General features: G+C 39.4%; 5 protein-coding genes across 5 annotated transcripts; 2 read left to right on the top strand and 3 right to left on the bottom strand.

Annotated features, from left to right (window-relative positions):
* On the bottom strand, positions 1-2,332 carry LOC145702290 (N(6)-adenosine-methyltransferase catalytic subunit METTL3-like; the record flags this gene model as incomplete). Its single annotated transcript, XM_081779509.1, has 7 exons — positions 1-392; positions 436-542; positions 590-728; positions 844-1,307; positions 1,351-1,450; positions 1,495-1,665; positions 2,189-2,332. Coding segments are annotated over 7 exons (1,242 nt in total), but the record flags the coding sequence as incomplete, so codon positions are not given.
* A 781-nt stretch (positions 2,333-3,113) lies between these two features.
* Positions 3,114-5,230, bottom strand: LOC145703250 (uncharacterized). Its single transcript, XM_081780586.1, has 4 exons — positions 5,110-5,230; positions 4,889-5,039; positions 4,076-4,562; positions 3,114-3,825 (listed from the first exon to the last, which is right to left on the bottom strand). Exons 1-4 carry the CDS (start codon positions 5,138-5,140, stop codon positions 3,652-3,654), a joined length of 843 nt encoding a protein of 280 aa, XP_081636712.1. The 5' UTR covers positions 5,141-5,230; the 3' UTR covers positions 3,114-3,651.
* Positions 5,231-9,580: 4,350 nt separating this feature from the next.
* LOC145705095 (uncharacterized) lies at positions 9,581-10,220 on the top strand. The gene is made up of 4 exons (XM_081782549.1): positions 9,581-9,759; positions 9,798-9,920; positions 9,970-10,085; positions 10,126-10,220. The coding sequence occupies exons 1-4, from the start codon at positions 9,593-9,595 to the stop codon at positions 10,206-10,208; spliced, it is 489 nt and encodes a 162-aa protein (XP_081638675.1). The 5' UTR covers positions 9,581-9,592; the 3' UTR covers positions 10,209-10,220.
* A 121-nt stretch (positions 10,221-10,341) lies between these two features.
* On the top strand, positions 10,342-12,539 carry LOC145703351 (potassium/sodium hyperpolarization-activated cyclic nucleotide-gated channel 1-like). The gene is made up of 9 exons (XM_081780700.1): positions 10,342-10,362; positions 10,451-10,540; positions 10,592-10,794; positions 10,838-10,909; positions 10,956-11,094; positions 11,140-11,232; positions 11,276-11,481; positions 11,666-11,747; positions 11,791-12,539. The coding sequence occupies exons 1-9, from the start codon at positions 10,353-10,355 to the stop codon at positions 11,976-11,978; spliced, it is 1,083 nt and encodes a 360-aa protein (XP_081636826.1). The 5' UTR covers positions 10,342-10,352; the 3' UTR covers positions 11,979-12,539.
* On the bottom strand, positions 12,299-14,369 carry LOC145703352 (uncharacterized). Its single transcript, XM_081780701.1, has 3 exons — positions 14,232-14,369; positions 13,029-13,266; positions 12,299-12,639 (listed from the first exon to the last, which is right to left on the bottom strand). Exons 1-2 carry the CDS (start codon positions 14,347-14,349, stop codon positions 13,031-13,033), a joined length of 354 nt encoding a protein of 117 aa, XP_081636827.1. The 5' UTR covers positions 14,350-14,369; the 3' UTR covers positions 12,299-12,639; positions 13,029-13,030.
* Positions 14,370-15,829: the final 1,460 nt, after the last annotated feature.

The raw sequence follows: 15,829 nt of genomic DNA on the forward strand, positions 1-15,829 counted from the left end.
ATCGGGAGAGAAAGGTACAAAAAGATAGGTTTAAATAATATTGGAGCAGCAATTGGATCAGTGGAAAAATAATGGAGACAACGTATAACTTTGAATATTAGTTTTTGAAGGGAATAAGAATAAATAATAAGTAATTGGTTGAAAGAAAAAACGACAAAATGATAGAGAATAAAAAGAAAGGGTTGAATTGCAAATGACAGAAAATACTAATGAAATGATGACTTTATGTTGCAAGGGGGAGCAGGGGGCCTTGGGGACCCAAGCTGGGGACGGGGTTAGTTTTTTGGTCGACGAACATGTCCATCCGGATAGCGGGTACGGAAAGAGCGAACAAGCTCTTGATCGTGGATGTGGACTCCTTCAAGCTGGTTGCCTACAGTGACCCAGTTTGGCTAGAAAAGTGATTAAAACCCCTGTATGGAAAAGATTCTCTACCTGGATGTTGTGCATTCGTCCGAAGAGCTCGAGCTTCTTTGTTCCAGGTGTGAGACGCTCAATTATTCCATAAATTTCGTCGGGTTTATGACTCGTGTCTCGAACTTCTATCAAAGGTTTTATGTTTCAGTGAGTTTTATTGCTTAATTGTTACCAGCTACAAGTACGTCACAGTCGAGTCCGCGATTCAGATTGGGAGGAGAACCCTTAATCCCGACAAGGCAGTGTTCTTTTCCGTGGTTAAGCCAGTGCCCAGTTCTTCCTGTGCGGATGAGTCGTTGAAGCTGGTTAATCTGAACGGAAACGTAAGAGTTGGAAGACAGTAAGATTCATTTCGAGACATCAAGATACATTTTAAGACATTGAAAGACATCTGAAAACATCTCAATACACTTTTGAAGCATTTACCTTGACCCAAGTAATTTCATCGATCCAAGTGTATCCCCAAAGCCTCAGGAGCTCCCTCCCAAGTTCCATCGCTCTTCCAGTTACCCAAAGAAAGAAGAGTCCGTCGTCTGAAAGATCCTGTATTCTCAAGTTGCGCATTTCTTCATCCTTCATGGTTCCATACGGCAGTTCCATGTGAATGTCCCACGGCGGATCGGCCATTATTACTGTATACTTGCCAAGTACAGTCAAATCGAGATGGCGAATATCGCAGTTGATCCATTGGGGCTCGATCATTCCTGGAGCGCATTTTGGCCGCGCTTTTTCGCTAGAATTTTTGATAAAATGGGGGAGAAAGGGATGGTGTTTACCTGTTTCTGGTGATTCTTGAGCTTTTTGTTCTTCCTTGGAGTCCTTCTCGATTTCGTAATGGACGTATTTACAAGTGTCATGGTTGAAACAATTGTTGAGGAAAGAACAATCCCCTACAGTATGAAATTAGCCAAGCGTAAGAATTTACAAACGTACCTAAATGCTCTTGAGTGTGCGGCTTGATGATCTTTTTGAAGTGAATCTTCTGGCAGTTTGGGACCGGGCAACGCCGCCTCGTTTGAAAATCGCAAAAAATCTAGAAAGCATCTTTGAAGCTCCCTTTTCTTTCGAAATATATACTTTTAGCCCGTCGTTCGACTTGAACTTTTGCGCGTTATTTTTCTCCTTGATCGATGGAGTGCCAAGAAGCTTGTCTATTTCCTCCAGATTTCGCTTTGATTCGAGTTCTTTCGCGCTTTTAGTATTCAGCAATTCGTCCAGCTCGCAATTTGAAGAGTCGCTTCTTCGAGTCTAAAAATATGGAGATGAATCGAGAAGATCAAGAAGCTGCTTGCGGTTTCGAATAAATTCAAATAAAAGCCGCACTATTGCGGCTTCTTTTATTATTTAGCTCGAAGCCGCAACCGGCTTCTCGACTCGAGGAAAAATCATAAAATGAAAGGGAGTGTTAAAACCCCGATATTATTTGGTGGCAAAATTATTTAGTAAAGGATTACACAATGAGACGGGCGGACAGAACGAACACCTGTTGAATGTCTCGATATTTATCTGATACAAGCCAGAAACATATGGCGAAGAAAACAGGCATAAGCCTGCTCTATTTTATGAATAAAATGAACCATGAAGCTTTATAAAACTCATGTTTTATTAAGACATTCGTCTTTTCACATCTCGAGATGTTTAAAAATGTCCAGGGACATCTAAGATATTTGAAATGTCTTATTGAAGACATTTTTTAGTAAAATAAACATCTTTAACTTTCGATAAGAGTTGTAAGTCCTCAGACCATCATTCCTTTTATGAGAAAACGTACCTTTTTTGGAAGAACATGGACTTTTTTCGCCTCAGAAATGGCGCTCTTCTGAATCGTCCTTTTCGTCCCTTCATTCGGCACCGGCCCAGGTGATTCAGAAACAACTGCGTTTTCTGCTTCTTTTCCTATCTCTTTCAGATTCAAAATTTCATTCGCCAAAATGATTCAAAAAGAAAAAATTCTATTTTTGAAATTTGAAATCTGGTGCCTGCGATTTGGCCAACTGGGGCAATAGCGGCGCTTGTCCACGAGCCTCGCGCCGAGCCGCCAATTTGCTTTTCAGAGATTCCGACATTTATTTTTTGAGAGCCCGATTTTCAGTCTGAATTTTGGGCAATTTTTATTGAGGTCTAAAATAAGTTTCCAAGTCTCGAATCGAGTAATTAGAAAGAATTGCCTCGGCTTCTACGATTCTTAACTCAAAGCCGCACGCGGCTTTTCGAAGATTTTTCAGAAGTTTTTTTCGGAGACAAATTTTATTGTTGTGTTATCAAAATTGTGGTCATTGTTGCATGAAATTTCATTAAATGACGCGATTCTTTGATGAAGTGCGCAATATCTTTCGATAATGAAAAATTCTTGAATTATTTTATCGTCAGCAAATCAATCAATCGTGACTACATATATCTTTACCGCCGAAAATAGCCTTGGAACTTAATAAAAATAAACTTTTAACGATTTTAAGCACTGTAGAATACCTGAGTCAGGGTCTTGAAAGAGCTCTGCTTAGATCGAAGTGCTTTTTATAAGCTCTGTCAAGAGCGTGACTCAGAATTTATATCTAGAGTTTTTAATCGTGAAAAGTTTATTTATATTCAGTTTCAAGTAACTATTTTTGGCGATCAAGATATATGTATTCACCATTGATTGATTTGCTCAGGATAAAACTATTCAAGAATTTTTTATTATCGAAAGATATTGCGCGTTTTATAAGACCCTGACTCAGGTTTTTTCACAGAACGCCGAGCCCAGTTTCCGACAACCCAGTAACACGCTATTTCAAAATATAGGAGTAGAACATTAATTTAAACTTTATTTCTAAAAGAGAGGAAGAGAGAGGGGAACAATGAGAGAGGAACATGAAGAAAGAGAGGCAAAATAATGAACTAATTTTAAAATTGAAATTTAACGAAAAAATCGAATCAAAGATAAATTAACAATGAACAATTATTTGAACAAAAAAAAAATGAAGCCCAAGCGCGGCTTATCAGTGAGAAAAACATACAAAAAGGGAGGGACAGGAAATGGCAGCTTTTGGAACATTGAAATACAACGGAAATAAGAATTTTTTGGATTGACAGATGATTGAGCGAAATCAGGAAGTTTTGAACAAATTGCAGTTGTGGTAGAAAATTGAATATGAATTAATCAAGTTGAATCAGAAGCGTTTTGTTTTAGCACCAGGATTGAACTACCCCCTCCAGAAGAAAAGGGGGCGTTGATTTTGACAGCAGGCTGATTTTTTAGGCTCTAGTTGGAGCCAATTTTTGAGCGTATCGAGCGAGGGCGACGCCGCCGAGGATGTTCTGTCGATCTTCTTTCGGAATTGCGGGGTAGCGGGCGAAGATGGCGGTGATTTCTTCGACTGGGCAGGTTGTGTAGAGGTTCAGGTTCAGCATTTTGTGCTTTTTCAGGGCCTGAAATTCGGGCTTTAGAAAAGTTTTGAGATATTTGATGGACTAAGGAGACATTTGAGGACATTTGCAGATGTCTCCAAGTAAAAGAAGACATCCCGAAACATCTGGGTACATTTTCTGATGCCAGATGACATCCAGGCATATTCAGACATCTTTATACATCCCCTGACATCGCTACACATCTTGATTCTTCAAGAGAGATCTAAGGGACCCTTTCTACTCCCAGAAAAGCAAGATAAAGTCAACTAACCTTGAGGGTAACTTTCGAGGAAATCGGCAGCGCTTTCGTGATTACATTTTCCGGCATCATGAGCGGCTGTTTCTCCAATTTGTACTGTCTAGCCGCATGTAGCCGCGCTTGAACAACCATGCATTTGAGCGCAGTAACATCGCCCTCAGGAATCTCGAGTTCTTCAAGCTCTCGGTCAGAAATTCTGGCAAAAACTTGTTCGGAAACGAGGTTCTCTCGTTGAAGGGTGGAAATGGTGCTTTGGGAGAGTTTTGAAAGCGTCTTTTGGAATTGAATCGGAAAAGCAGCGACTGAGCGGCGTTTTTCAGCGGAAAAATTCGGAAAGAGCAGATTTCTTCCTTGAAAATCAAGAGCAGTTGGCTCGGAAATTCCAGAGGAACGACCACAGTAACCCGAATCGAAGGAGACGGTGGAGGAGGAAGCACGATCGGTCTGGAACTCGGCGACGGGCTCGGTCGTGAAAGTGACATCTTCGCCTTGTTGCTCGCTAGAATTGTGCTTAGGATTGATTCCGAAAAAGTTGGCGGGTCAGACTCGTGACAGCCAAATAGGGGGACTCTTGGGGGGTCTTGCTCGGCTTTGATTGGCAGAAGCGAAACATACAGTATGTTACATACTGGCTTCTCTTTGGCTAGCTCAAGACGGGGTTCATTTTTGGCACGTTATTGGAAAATTTAAAGGAACCCCTTTTAAGCAAGCCAATGAGAAGCCAGTATGTGTCGCTTGAGCCAATCCTAGTCGACCAACCCCCGCAAATAACCCACTGCTTTCGTTTAGGGCCCCGAGGAATCAATTCAGAAATATAAAACTCACCAGAACTGCTGTTGCTGTTCAATAAACTCAAATTGCGCTTCCATATCCTCATCCTTCAATCCATAGACCTTGGGCTTGATATCCGCCATGGACATCTTCGCGGCTTCGTTGAGATCGAGGCCGATCTTCTTGAGAATTCGCGAATAAGTCGCTGAACGAAAAAATTTCATTTTAAAATTATCTGATGGAAAAAATTTTGGTCCTTGAATTTTTAATTTTACCTGTTGGCGAGACATGTTTGAGCACTGGCATCGTGTTTTCTTTTATTGAAAAGAAGACGATCTCTGATTTCAGTCGTTGTGGAAGAAAGTCTTCGTCGCACGCTCTTTTTACTCTCCATCCTTCGAGGCTGACCAATCGGCGCGCCGCGCGCTGGACTACATAAAGTACGAATTTCCCGGAGCGAGACGTTTTCGCCAGATGGCGCAGCGGAGCGTATTGATTTTATGAAAATTATTGATGGACCTTTTTTTTCAAGAAATGGTGAAACTCTCAGGCAACTTTTATCATTTTGAGTAACAAAAAAATTTACGATAATCGAATCATTCGATCGTGAAAAAATTCTTAGCGGCATTCTTTTCAATAAGGCTCGAATCTGCCACCACTCGCCCCCTACACTCAGCGTGAGTCCCCCGGGCGGTCTGCCCCCTTGCATGTTGTTTGCCCTTGCTTCACACCTGGCCATGTGCAGAGTACCCCCTACAGAAAGCGGCAAACCCCATCTGAGCTCGGCAACCTGTGTCCAAAACCTGAGTCAGCGCCTGAAAAACCTAGAAATTCTAGCCATACAGCGCCCCTGACTCAGGTTTTGGACACAGGCTGCCTGGCCCAGGTTCGATGCCTGAAATGACTGCAGTTTTTGTGGTAGCATTTTCTCTTCAACTCATTTTATTCGTCGATAAGTTGAACTAGGTAGGTTAAGATATGTATAATAAGGTCGTTAGTCAACCCATTCTTCGTCAGACAGCTCATCCACAATATGTTTGTTTTCATGAACTTCAATCTGGCAAATTGAATTGTCGTCATTTTCAAATGCCGTATTTCTTTGTCGAAATTTTCATCTTTTTTAAAATTGAACTTAGTTTTCTATGACATAGAAAACATTGTTGAGTAAATCGATCCTTGGCGTCATTGTATTTCCAACCATATTAGCAGTTGATCTCAAAAGAATTGCAAACGAGCTTTTCATTTTCGCTGTTCCTCTGAAAATTTTGTTCTGAAAAATCTAAATCATGCAATTTCTACTCTAGTACTATCTACAGCGTTTGCACAGTCAAAGTGTCTCAGCAAGCAGTTGTTGATTAATGCTATTCAAGGAATACTCCTTGTTGATTTCAGGCAAGGATTTATCGTCCGAGTTTTTCAGCGGCTTGAAATCAAGCTGGCCAGAAATCGGGTCATCTGGCATTTTTGCTTCCAGATGGTTGTTTTCCTCTATGATTGCAACTTTTTGCAATGGGTAAAAAACAGGTCTCTGACGAAAAAAGAACTACAGTATCGAGCTAAATCTACAGCGAGGGAAGGAAAGAGCCTTTACCCACTACCTTGGATGATTTTAACAGACCTGATCACATTGTTCAACCCTTTTACCATCATCGTTATACATGTTCCAGTGAAGCTAGCGGAGATACAGTAATGAAGAAGAAAGAAAGTAGTGCTACCTGAGACCGAGAATCATCCAAAAGAAAACGCCAATCCTGTAGATCGCGAAATACATGGTCACGTGCCACGGCCAGACGGATTTTTCGCACTCCAGGGGCATCTTGTCCTTTCCTTCTTTGTAAGGAGTTGGGGAAGGGATGATGAGTTCGGTCAAACAAGCGGTAGAGTTGTGAACAGTTCTAGTAAAAGACTTAGCGCTAGAAAAGATGAGTTATTTACGTAGCCAGTCGATCAGGCGGGCTCATTCGAGGAACATAATCGCCAAACCCGATTTTTGTCAGCGTAATTGTGCAGAAATAAATTGCGTCGAGCATCGTCCAACCCTGATCAAAAGAGAATTGAAGTGAGAGAGCGAGAAAATGAACCTCAATTTCGGTGAAAATGAAACTGGGCAAGATAATGAAGAAAACCACTCCGCAGGCGAAATAGATCATTTGCATCGTGTGGATTTTGATAATTTGGCGCTTCAGCATTTGGTTGATTTTCGTCATGATTGTGATGAGCTGAAATTTCAAGAGTGCATTATTACAAACAAGCTTACTTTTTTGTCGATCAAATTCGAAATCGACTGAACCAAAATCGCGAAAAGCGGAACTGCGAAAACTGCCAAAAACACGCAAATAACTCTTCCAGCAAAAGTCCTCGGCACCAAATGACCGTATCCAATCGTCGTCGCCACTGTACCCATGAACAAAATCGTGTTGTCGAGCGACCAGTCCCAGTTGCTATAGCAGCTGCTTGCCAACTCGCCGTAAGTAACGAGACTGAACTCGACCGTGTCCAAAAGCATCTCGGTTATGTCTTCTCCGCGGACTACGAACTCGGTCTCTCTTTTCAGAAAGTTACAGTAATTTGTTCTGATGATGTAAGATACCGAAATTTGTTCAACTTGAGTGGGATAGCAACTCGTTTCCAAACATCGATGAATTTGATATGAATTTCTTCAATAGTTTATGATTTATAAAATCGATCTTTGAATTTTTTTCGATGTTATAAGGTAGTGACACCCTTAATTTTCTTCGGCAAAAATTGCTTTTCCCCAAAGAGCTCTTACCAAAAATAATGGATAAGAATGTTTTGGGGAAAATAAGCATTTTTTCGCAGAGAAAATTAAGGGTGTCACTATCTTATTACATTGAAGATGGTGTTTATGACATCAACTCAAATTGATGAATAAACTGTCCTTCCCCAGCTGCAACCATTTCTTCATTCGTTCGATCAATAATTTCCTGGCTACTGTTTCAGAATTATTAATTTCTGATTAGTCTTCTGATTAATTAAAACTCCGAATTGAATTCCGTTCCAGTTATTCCTCGCAATAGCAAAGTAAGCATTCCCGATTATATCTCCGTTTCTTAATAATCTTAGATCGAATTTGGACGAAAGAAGACTGTTCTTACTTGGATCTGATTGTATCGACGTAGTGGTTGAGCAATTTGCATAAGCGCACGTGATAGTTGAACTTGTAGAAAGTGTTTCCAACCAATTTGTCTTTCAAAGTTTCAAAAAATATAATTTTCAAAATACTTCATGATTTCTAGAGAGCATAAATGAAAAGCCGCGTAGCGGCTTTTTCAAAAACGAAGACGCAAAACATAAATTTTGCGATGCCGCTCCGCGGCTAGGTCCTTGAAAAAGCCGCTGCGCGTCCTTTGGGTCTTGTTTTTCAGAACCTGACTCAGGTTTTCTACTCAGTTTTCAAGCCCAGACCCAAATCCTAGCCCAAATCAAGCCTCTATCAACCCTTACCGACCAAATTTGAAACCTTCTTTTATAGTCACGTGCTTCCAACTTCGCCCTCTCGCACATATCCTGCTTATTCTTACTCTCTAGTTTCTTAAAAAGCAAAGCTCCGATGAACAAGTAGCAGACATAGACGATTCCGAGGGACAAAATTCTCGAAACTTGCATATTTTTTCGTTTTCAGGCTTGCTGTTAATCAAGTTTTAAAATTGTACGTATGCTCCGAAGGAGAAAATGATGCGAGATGATGGCGCGTTGCTATTTCATGCAACATTTAATTCGTTTTTCGCTCAAGACGGATAATGGATTTATGAAGAACGAAGGGCTTAATTATGCAAACTTGCGATTACCAATACGAACACGAATGTGTCTACTTATCAAAACTAACGAATCTTTATTTAATCAAAAAGAAGAGCATCAGAAGAGCAATGATGAAGGGAGAAGTAGTGGCAATTGTGCAGCCGCCGCAAGGCCATTCGAATGCGTCTTTAAAACCGTCACACTGGATGTTCTCTTCCTTGAGCATGGTGTTGATTTCCTTGTAATAGGCTTTCTTCGCGGCTTTCGTAGCAGCTTCGTCATTGATTTGATTAACCTGGTCACACATGTCCGCACTGATATGACTTTTTTAAGTTTTATTAATTATAATCATTATTGGCAATAATTTATTGCCTCGTAGATCTTGTGAATAAGGTTGAACTTTTCCTCATGACTTGTTGCCAATAATCCGTGGCAACAAGTGATTCCATCATCTCACAACCTTTTGAGATCAGAGTTGAAAATTAAAAAAATACAATACACTGTTTGATGTCAGTTTAGCTCAATTTCGAGCTCGACTTCGAAAAAAAAATAATTAAAAATTTGCAACTCAATCTTCATTAAGGGGCTCTTTCTTTTGAGAGATCTCATTATTGTAGGATACTGGAATCTTATTGTAGGAATAGCTCATTTTTTAAATTTCTTGTACCTCAAAAGTGATCAAAGCGACTTTTATACCCGTTTCTGTGCGAGTGACTGACATTTCAAATGCTGCTATTTAAAGGTCAAAACTCGGAAGTGTTTTCGAGAAAGAGGTATATTTTCTTGTGATTTCTAAATAGGAATTCTGGTCATGAGCTCATCGAGGGTCCTTAGAATGCAATTTACAGGCATTTGAGAAAAATCATGATGTAATAAAAAGGACGTGTTTGAGCTAATCATGAAATCTCCTGCGGTGGCGCTGCGGTGATGTAACTTTATAAAGCCTGAAATTTCCAGACATTCCAGTCGGACAAAAAATCAGTTCAAACTTTTTCCGTCATGAAGTTACTCCCGTTTTTCGCCATTATTTCAGCGCAAAAGCCTCCAGAGCACAAAGTTTTCAAGCTCCAGTCCAAACTCGAGTGGGTAGTTGATACTTATTACGCTGATTCTTTTCCAAAATGGAGTGCGGGAATGAAGGCGAAAACAAAACGAGTTGGGCTCAAGTAAGAAATTTTTTGAAAGGAGAAAATTGAGCTTTTAGACTCGTTGATGAGTACAAACGAAAAATCACCGAAATGGAAAGTGCTTGTTTTGAAGGATCTGGATCAGAAGAAGAGGATAATCGAGCTGGAGAAGTTCTCAGAAGCAATATTGAAAACTTGAGGTGGGATTTCCATTCTTCGAATTTTTGCCTGAAAAATCATTCATTTCAGATTTGTTCAAGATGACCCATGCCGAGGCTCAAAACAACTCACCAGAAACATGATAAAATGGGCGAACGAAAACATTCTCGACTACAACTGTGATGGTTCTCCTAAAGAAGAGCAAGGTAATTCAATGATGATTTTCTCTTCCTTTACATTTTCTAGGAGAAAACTCAAGAAAAGAGCGGGTCATCAAAAAGTGGGAGAAAATTCAGCGCCGATTTCAGACACGAATTGACTGCAATTGAGACTTTTTTTACCTGTACAAATGAGCATTTTTGTAATAAAAAATGAACCCGATTTGTTCTTCCAGGCTTCTAGAATGGAGTGCTTCTATATTTTGCTCAGAAAACGACGAGAGCTTGTTTTTGTAGCCAGAGAAAGGGTTGATCATGGCAAAATGTGAGTATTGATTTGCCAACATGATGATATTTCAAGTAAACATGATGAGAGAATAGTTTTTGTCAGAAACAACATTTCCGCCTTTTAGTTATTTTGAAATCAACCTCGAAACTTCGAATAACATGGGACACGATCGTCCTTATCTTCCTCGCCATCGACTTGTTCCTCCTCCCCCTCGGTAAGCTCAGAAATCAAGGAAGAGAACGCTCAATTTTTCTTTCCCCTTCAGACGCGGCAATGGGCGACCAAGTCCGTCAAATCTACAGCGCTCGATTTTACATCGACATTTTGTTCCTCCTCGATTTGGCGTTGAACTTCAGAACAAGCGACAAAAGCGACAGGACCAAGATCATCCGCGAGGATTATTTCAAAGGCTGGTTTGTGATTGATTTCTTGTCTTCCTTCCCCTTCGAGTTTCTTTTCTACAGACATGTAAGCTGAAGGAACTTAAAAATATCAAGGCTGTTTGTTCTAGCACTCAAGTTTGGAATGGATCGGAAAAATTCTACGATTGCTTCGGCTGACTCGACTGTTTCGCTACATGAAGGTACTCAGAAGGTCGATTTTTTCGACTTCTTTTAAAGACACTTTAGAACATCCGGGCAAAAATCCGCTTCGAATACAGCGTCACCGAAATTTTCTTCAAAATGCTTACCCTTGCCGGTCTCATTCTTATTTGGGGCCACTACGGCGCTTGTCTCCTCATCTTCACTGCAAAAAAATCAACCAGCGGTACTCTTCATTTCTTCATCAGAAATCTTTAATTCGTTGCAATAGATGGTCATCGTCCAGAAAACGCAATTTTCACTCCATCGGAAAACATGAATTTCAACTGGTACTACGCCAATGATTTGCACGAAGCAACAAAAAGTAATCACCTCCGAAAAATCCCTCTTAAAAACCCTCTTTCAAGCTTTCGGTGAAATCTACATAACTGCTCTTTTCAAATCGATGTCCTGCACTCTCACCATCGGATACGGCCTCTACACCCCCGTCAACGAAAGCGACGTGGTTGTAACGATGGTCGTCATCTTTTTCGGAGCGATTATTTTCGCCCTGATTGTGTCGCAGCTCATCGCGATGATGGATCAAATCAATGTTGGATCGCTCAAATTCAAGGTAAAAAAATTTCTGAAAAAAAACCATAAAGTAGATAAAAGACTGATAAAATCTATTTTTTTTCTGTGTATCTTTATTTTTGATAGAACAAAATAACTTCGTTTGATCTTCTTCTTCCGACAAGGCCTAAACAGAATTTTAAAAAGAGAAACCTCTTATTCATTTCATTCAAATCCTCTTCTAGCGGCATTTGCAAGAAGTTGGTGATTACCTCCGATTCAACCGAATCCCCAAGCCATTGAGACAATCTGTCCGAGAATTCTACGGTAACTCCCTTGTTACCCACTTCAATAAGTCCTCTCATATCAGATGTCCACTATAAAAAGCGAATCTTCGACGAAGCATCGATCCTCAAAGAACTGAATCCACTGCTCTCCGAAGAGGTCCGAAACTGTGGCAGAATCGACAGCGGTAAGTCCAAGAAAATCAGCGCTTTTTTGCGCAAAAATCCGGCTGTTATCGTGAAAAGGTTTTTTTCCTTGATCAAAAGACCATGAACCCGAACGACTCGAGTCTTCGACATGAAAAATGGACGACATGCTTTTGACAAATGATGGCTGATGACGCAATATCCACCGGGAAAGAGATAAGGGGGGAGAGGTTCAGAAGAGTTTACAAGTTATTACGTAATCTTCATCCATTCTTTTATCAGTTTGAACTTGGAGACACCCTTAGGTGAAAATTCACTAATTCGCCTCTCCGAAAAAGACCTTCCCGACTCGAAAATGGAATTGGAAATGTCTGATAGACAGTGTCAATGTCTACTAGACATGGATTTGAATGCTGAGATTTCTGCGTATCGCAATGACACCCTTAATTTTTTTTCTGTTTTATGAATTTTATTTCAAGAAAGAATCCCTAGCTGTGCAGGTGTGTTTAAATAAATACAGTCAGAAATACTGTAAAAGGTGATTTTTCTTACTTTGAAAGTTGTTTTTGTTTTCTTTGTTTCGTTTTTTTGTTGTTTTTTGCGATTCTGTTGAAAAAGAAGCGGCTAGCCGTGGCAGGAGATAGAAAATAGTAATAAAAAGAAGGAAGTAAAAGTTGGAGGTACAAGACACAGAAAGATTTCTTAACCCTGGCGAACCTAAGCTATCGTAGAGAGACGTCCCCTTTTCGCGCCTTTTTTCTTGTTTTGACGGCAATAATGAAGAAAGTCTGAAGAAGAAATCGTTAATTAATGCTTAATCGGAGATTTCAAGAATATTTAACAAAGCGACACCCTTATTTTTCAATAAAACTCTAGATAAAGATTGAAGCTTTCTTTCGGTATGATAAATAAGGGTATCCCGATGTTAACTCTTGAAAGCTTTAACGGAGATCTCGAAAAAGATTTAACAAAGTGACACCCTTATTTTTTCAAATTGAAAAAAGATAATCTATCTTAAATGAAGATTCAACCTTTCTTTGGGTACATTTTAATAAGGGTGTCATTCCGTTTATTCTTCTAGAAAAAAACGAGCCTCCAAAAGTCCTTTTTTGGGATCTGGCTTTGCGGCTCAGTTCCGGGATAAAACATTTTACTAAGTTATTTGAAGAAAACTCACAATTATAAATTGGCTGAGGTATGATTGTTGAATTCTCCGAAACCAGAGTCGGCAGTGTTTGTTCGGGATCGGAAGTCCTTTTCTGACTGGCTCGGAACTTTGACAAAAACGGGGTCGAGGAACTCCAAGTCACGTGCCACCGTCTTCGGGATCAATTCGAATGTCGATGTCGAAAAATTCCAGCGCTGTTCTGCGCGGATTTCTTCTTTCTCGAAAAGACTGTCCAAGAGCTCATCCACTGAAAAGCTTAAATTTAGACTGCAGGTCAAGGAAGGGGATAATTTATTTGATTATGTAACCATGACAAAATGCAAAAAAAGAGAAAAAAGGTAAGTAGGCCAGGGCCTCTCACGTGAGACGATTCTATTTGTGGAACTCATTGAAATACTTCTATTCAAGGTGAAAAACTTCAATCAAGGAGGACAAATTGTAAGCTCTTTTGATGATTTTTAAGGGAGTAGACCTTAATAAACTCGATTTTTCTTCTGATGTTTGCGAGGAAAATAACTTAGTTACACCCTTAATTTGTCACTAGAAATTTTCGTACAAATGGCGATGAAAAAATGAGACAATTATGATTTTTGAAAACAAGAAATTCGACAAAATTTTAGACAGAAAGGGGGAGGAGCCTAAGCGTTTAGCCTGAAGGTTATTGAAGTGAAAGATCAGGGTCATAAATCATCCAGTGCTTAAGAAAAGTAGACAGCTCAGAGTCTTTGGCTTTGAAACCTTTGTAAAAATCTAATAAAAAAATGGCGAGATTAAAAAATACGATTTTATGATCAATTTTGAAGAAAGAATAATCTTTCGCCGGCGAAATAATTTATTGCCAATAAATCTTTCAATCAAGCCCGGGCCGGCAAGGTCAACGAGGACAAATCAGCCGGCGCTGTCTTTTCATTTTCCTTTTTTTATTTTCAAAAAGAACGAATTGGAACGTGTTATGTAACGAATGGGTTTGCTTTTGAGTTTTAAATTCACGTGAGAAGCTGAATTCCTGTGGTTTTTTGGCCGAAGGCTAACTTAAGCCCTGCTTTTTGATAATAACGATAAAGGGAGCTAACAAAGTGATACCCTTCATTTTCATTTCACCGACAGTCTTTAAACGTTCAAAATGGACTTTCTGGCTTTTTGCCAAGACATAATTGCCCTCAGAAAACATGTTGTTTCTCAAAATAAAAAAATAAGGGACTTGATTCTTACCATTTTCTGGAGGCCCAAGCTCGGCGAAAAGGGTTTCGCCCTGGTAGTCTGACCCTGCCGAGCCGCCGATTTCGATAGTCTGTAGTCTCTCAGAAGTTGAAATTTCACCGTCACTCATAATTTTTTTCGAATTTCTCGATTTCTAAAAATAGAAAAAATTATTTTTTTTGTCAAAATTATATTTTTTTTTTACTAAAATAATAAATAAAAATTTTAATAATTTTTTTCAGTGTTTTAATAATTTTTCTTCAGAAATATAAATTTTGCCAAAATTTGTTTTTTTTTCATAATTGGTGTAAAAAAATCAATCCGTCTCTATAACTGTCGAATTGAGAGAGAAAAAAGGAAAAAATAATTTCAAGTAGCGCTCAGAATGTGGCGCCACTCCTGGGTGCTTTCTACCACGTGATCGCTTTCCGTGAGAGCGTCACTGCCTACGCGCAGAAACAGAGACATCTGAATTAACTTATCAGACAATTTTTAATTTTTACTTTTAAAAACTTTCTTTAACTTTTATCGAAAATAATTAAATATTTCAAGAATAAGAATAATAATATTTTTATGATCAATTTTTCTTGTAAAATAATTTTTCCCTGAAATCGATTTTCCGTGAAATCACCTTTTCCGCAATTCACGAAAATCCAGGTTTACGGAAAATACCATCAATTGAAAATCGAGCTCAAGGAAAATCGAGTTCATGGAAAATCAAATCGTCCAATTCAGCACATAACTTTTGACATTCTCTTTTTTCAAAAAAAAATGTTCGTGAAAGAATGCAGAAAATTGTCTCTCTAAAATTCACGTCGCGAAAAACTGCTGCTTTCACTTGAAACTCGGCTCTCCATTCGTCTAGAAAGCGGCAGTCTTTGAGACTACCGCGCCTGTCAGACCTACTGTCTCTCCGTCTCCCCCTTTTTTCGCGCCACTTCCGCTTTTGATTTCAAAACAAACCCTTTTTAGCAAAAATCGTAAACGTGAGTTTAAAACAATAAAAATGCCAATTTGAATTTGACCAAGTTGACGACTTTGAATTCATAAAAAAGCTGTCAAGCGCTGCGTAAATCAAACAAATCTTCGGCTGATCAAAAAAGCATGAAAATTTGATGATTCCGTTTTGACAAATGCTGAAAATCCATCAATTCTCATTCTTTTTCGAGGGCCGTTTCTAGGAATTTCGAGAAAAGGGCGCTCTTTATTGATAATTTTCTTCAAGAGCCACTTGAGTGGCGATTTTGATTTTACTCCAGAATCGGCTGATTGACCTTTTTCACCTTTTACTGATGAAATTTTGCGACCTGAATCAGGAAGAATGTATACAGCGCTCGAAAACCTGTGTGGAAAACCTGAGTTAGGGTCCTGAAAAAGCTCTGAGAAAATCCGCTTATCGGCCTCGTTTTTAATGAAGCTGCTCCGCGGCTTTTGTCCGAGCTCTTCCGGGACCCTGAGTCAGGTTTTGCACACAGGTTGACAAGCCGAGACTGTTTTTGCTGTATTTTTTAATCAAAAACAACGTAATCGTAACTTTCATGCTCTTCTTTCAATAATGATTTTCAAATTTATATGTTCCTCTATTTCTAGAGCTTTATTTGAAAATTTTC

The sequence above is a fragment of the Oikopleura dioica genome, chromosome PAR (genome assembly GCF_907165135.1).
Source record: "Oikopleura dioica chromosome PAR, OKI2018_I68_1.0, whole genome shotgun sequence".
Classification (NCBI taxonomy): domain Eukaryota; kingdom Metazoa; phylum Chordata; class Appendicularia; order Copelata; family Oikopleuridae; genus Oikopleura; species Oikopleura dioica.

Bases quoted from the DNA above. Each gene is read 5' to 3' on its own strand.
- LOC145703250 (XM_081780586.1), bottom strand. From the start codon at position 5,140: ATGCCAGTGCTCAAACATGTCTCGCCAACAG. The intron at 4,563-4,888 runs GTGAGTTTTATA...GCACAATTCTAG, and splicing joins GAACAGCAACAGCAGTTCTG to CGAGCAACAAGGCGAAGATG. The intron at 3,826-4,075 runs GTTAGTTGACTT...CCCGAATTTCAG, and splicing joins CCTCGAAAGTTACCCTCAAG to GCCCTGAAAAAGCACAAAAT.
- LOC145703351 (XM_081780700.1), top strand. The intron at 10,541-10,591 runs GTAAGCTCAGAA...TTTCCCCTTCAG, and splicing joins CTTGTTCCTCCTCCCCCTCG to ACGCGGCAATGGGCGACCAA. The intron at 10,910-10,955 runs GTACTCAGAAGG...AAGACACTTTAG, and splicing joins GACTGTTTCGCTACATGAAG to AACATCCGGGCAAAAATCCG.
- LOC145705095 (XM_081782549.1), top strand. From the start codon at position 9,593: ATGAAGTTACTCCCGTTTTTCGCCATTATTTCAGCGCAAAAGCCTCCA. The intron at 9,760-9,797 runs GTAAGAAATTTT...TTGAGCTTTTAG, and splicing joins ACAAAACGAGTTGGGCTCAA to ACTCGTTGATGAGTACAAAC. The intron at 10,086-10,125 runs GTAATTCAATGA...TACATTTTCTAG, and splicing joins TTCTCCTAAAGAAGAGCAAG to GAGAAAACTCAAGAAAAGAG.
- LOC145703352 (XM_081780701.1), bottom strand. From the start codon at position 14,349: ATGAGTGACGGTGAAATTTCAACTTCTGAGAGACTACAGACTATCGAA. The intron at 13,267-14,231 runs GTAAGAATCAAG...TAAGCTTTTCAG, and splicing joins GCTTGGGCCTCCAGAAAATG to TGGATGAGCTCTTGGACAGT.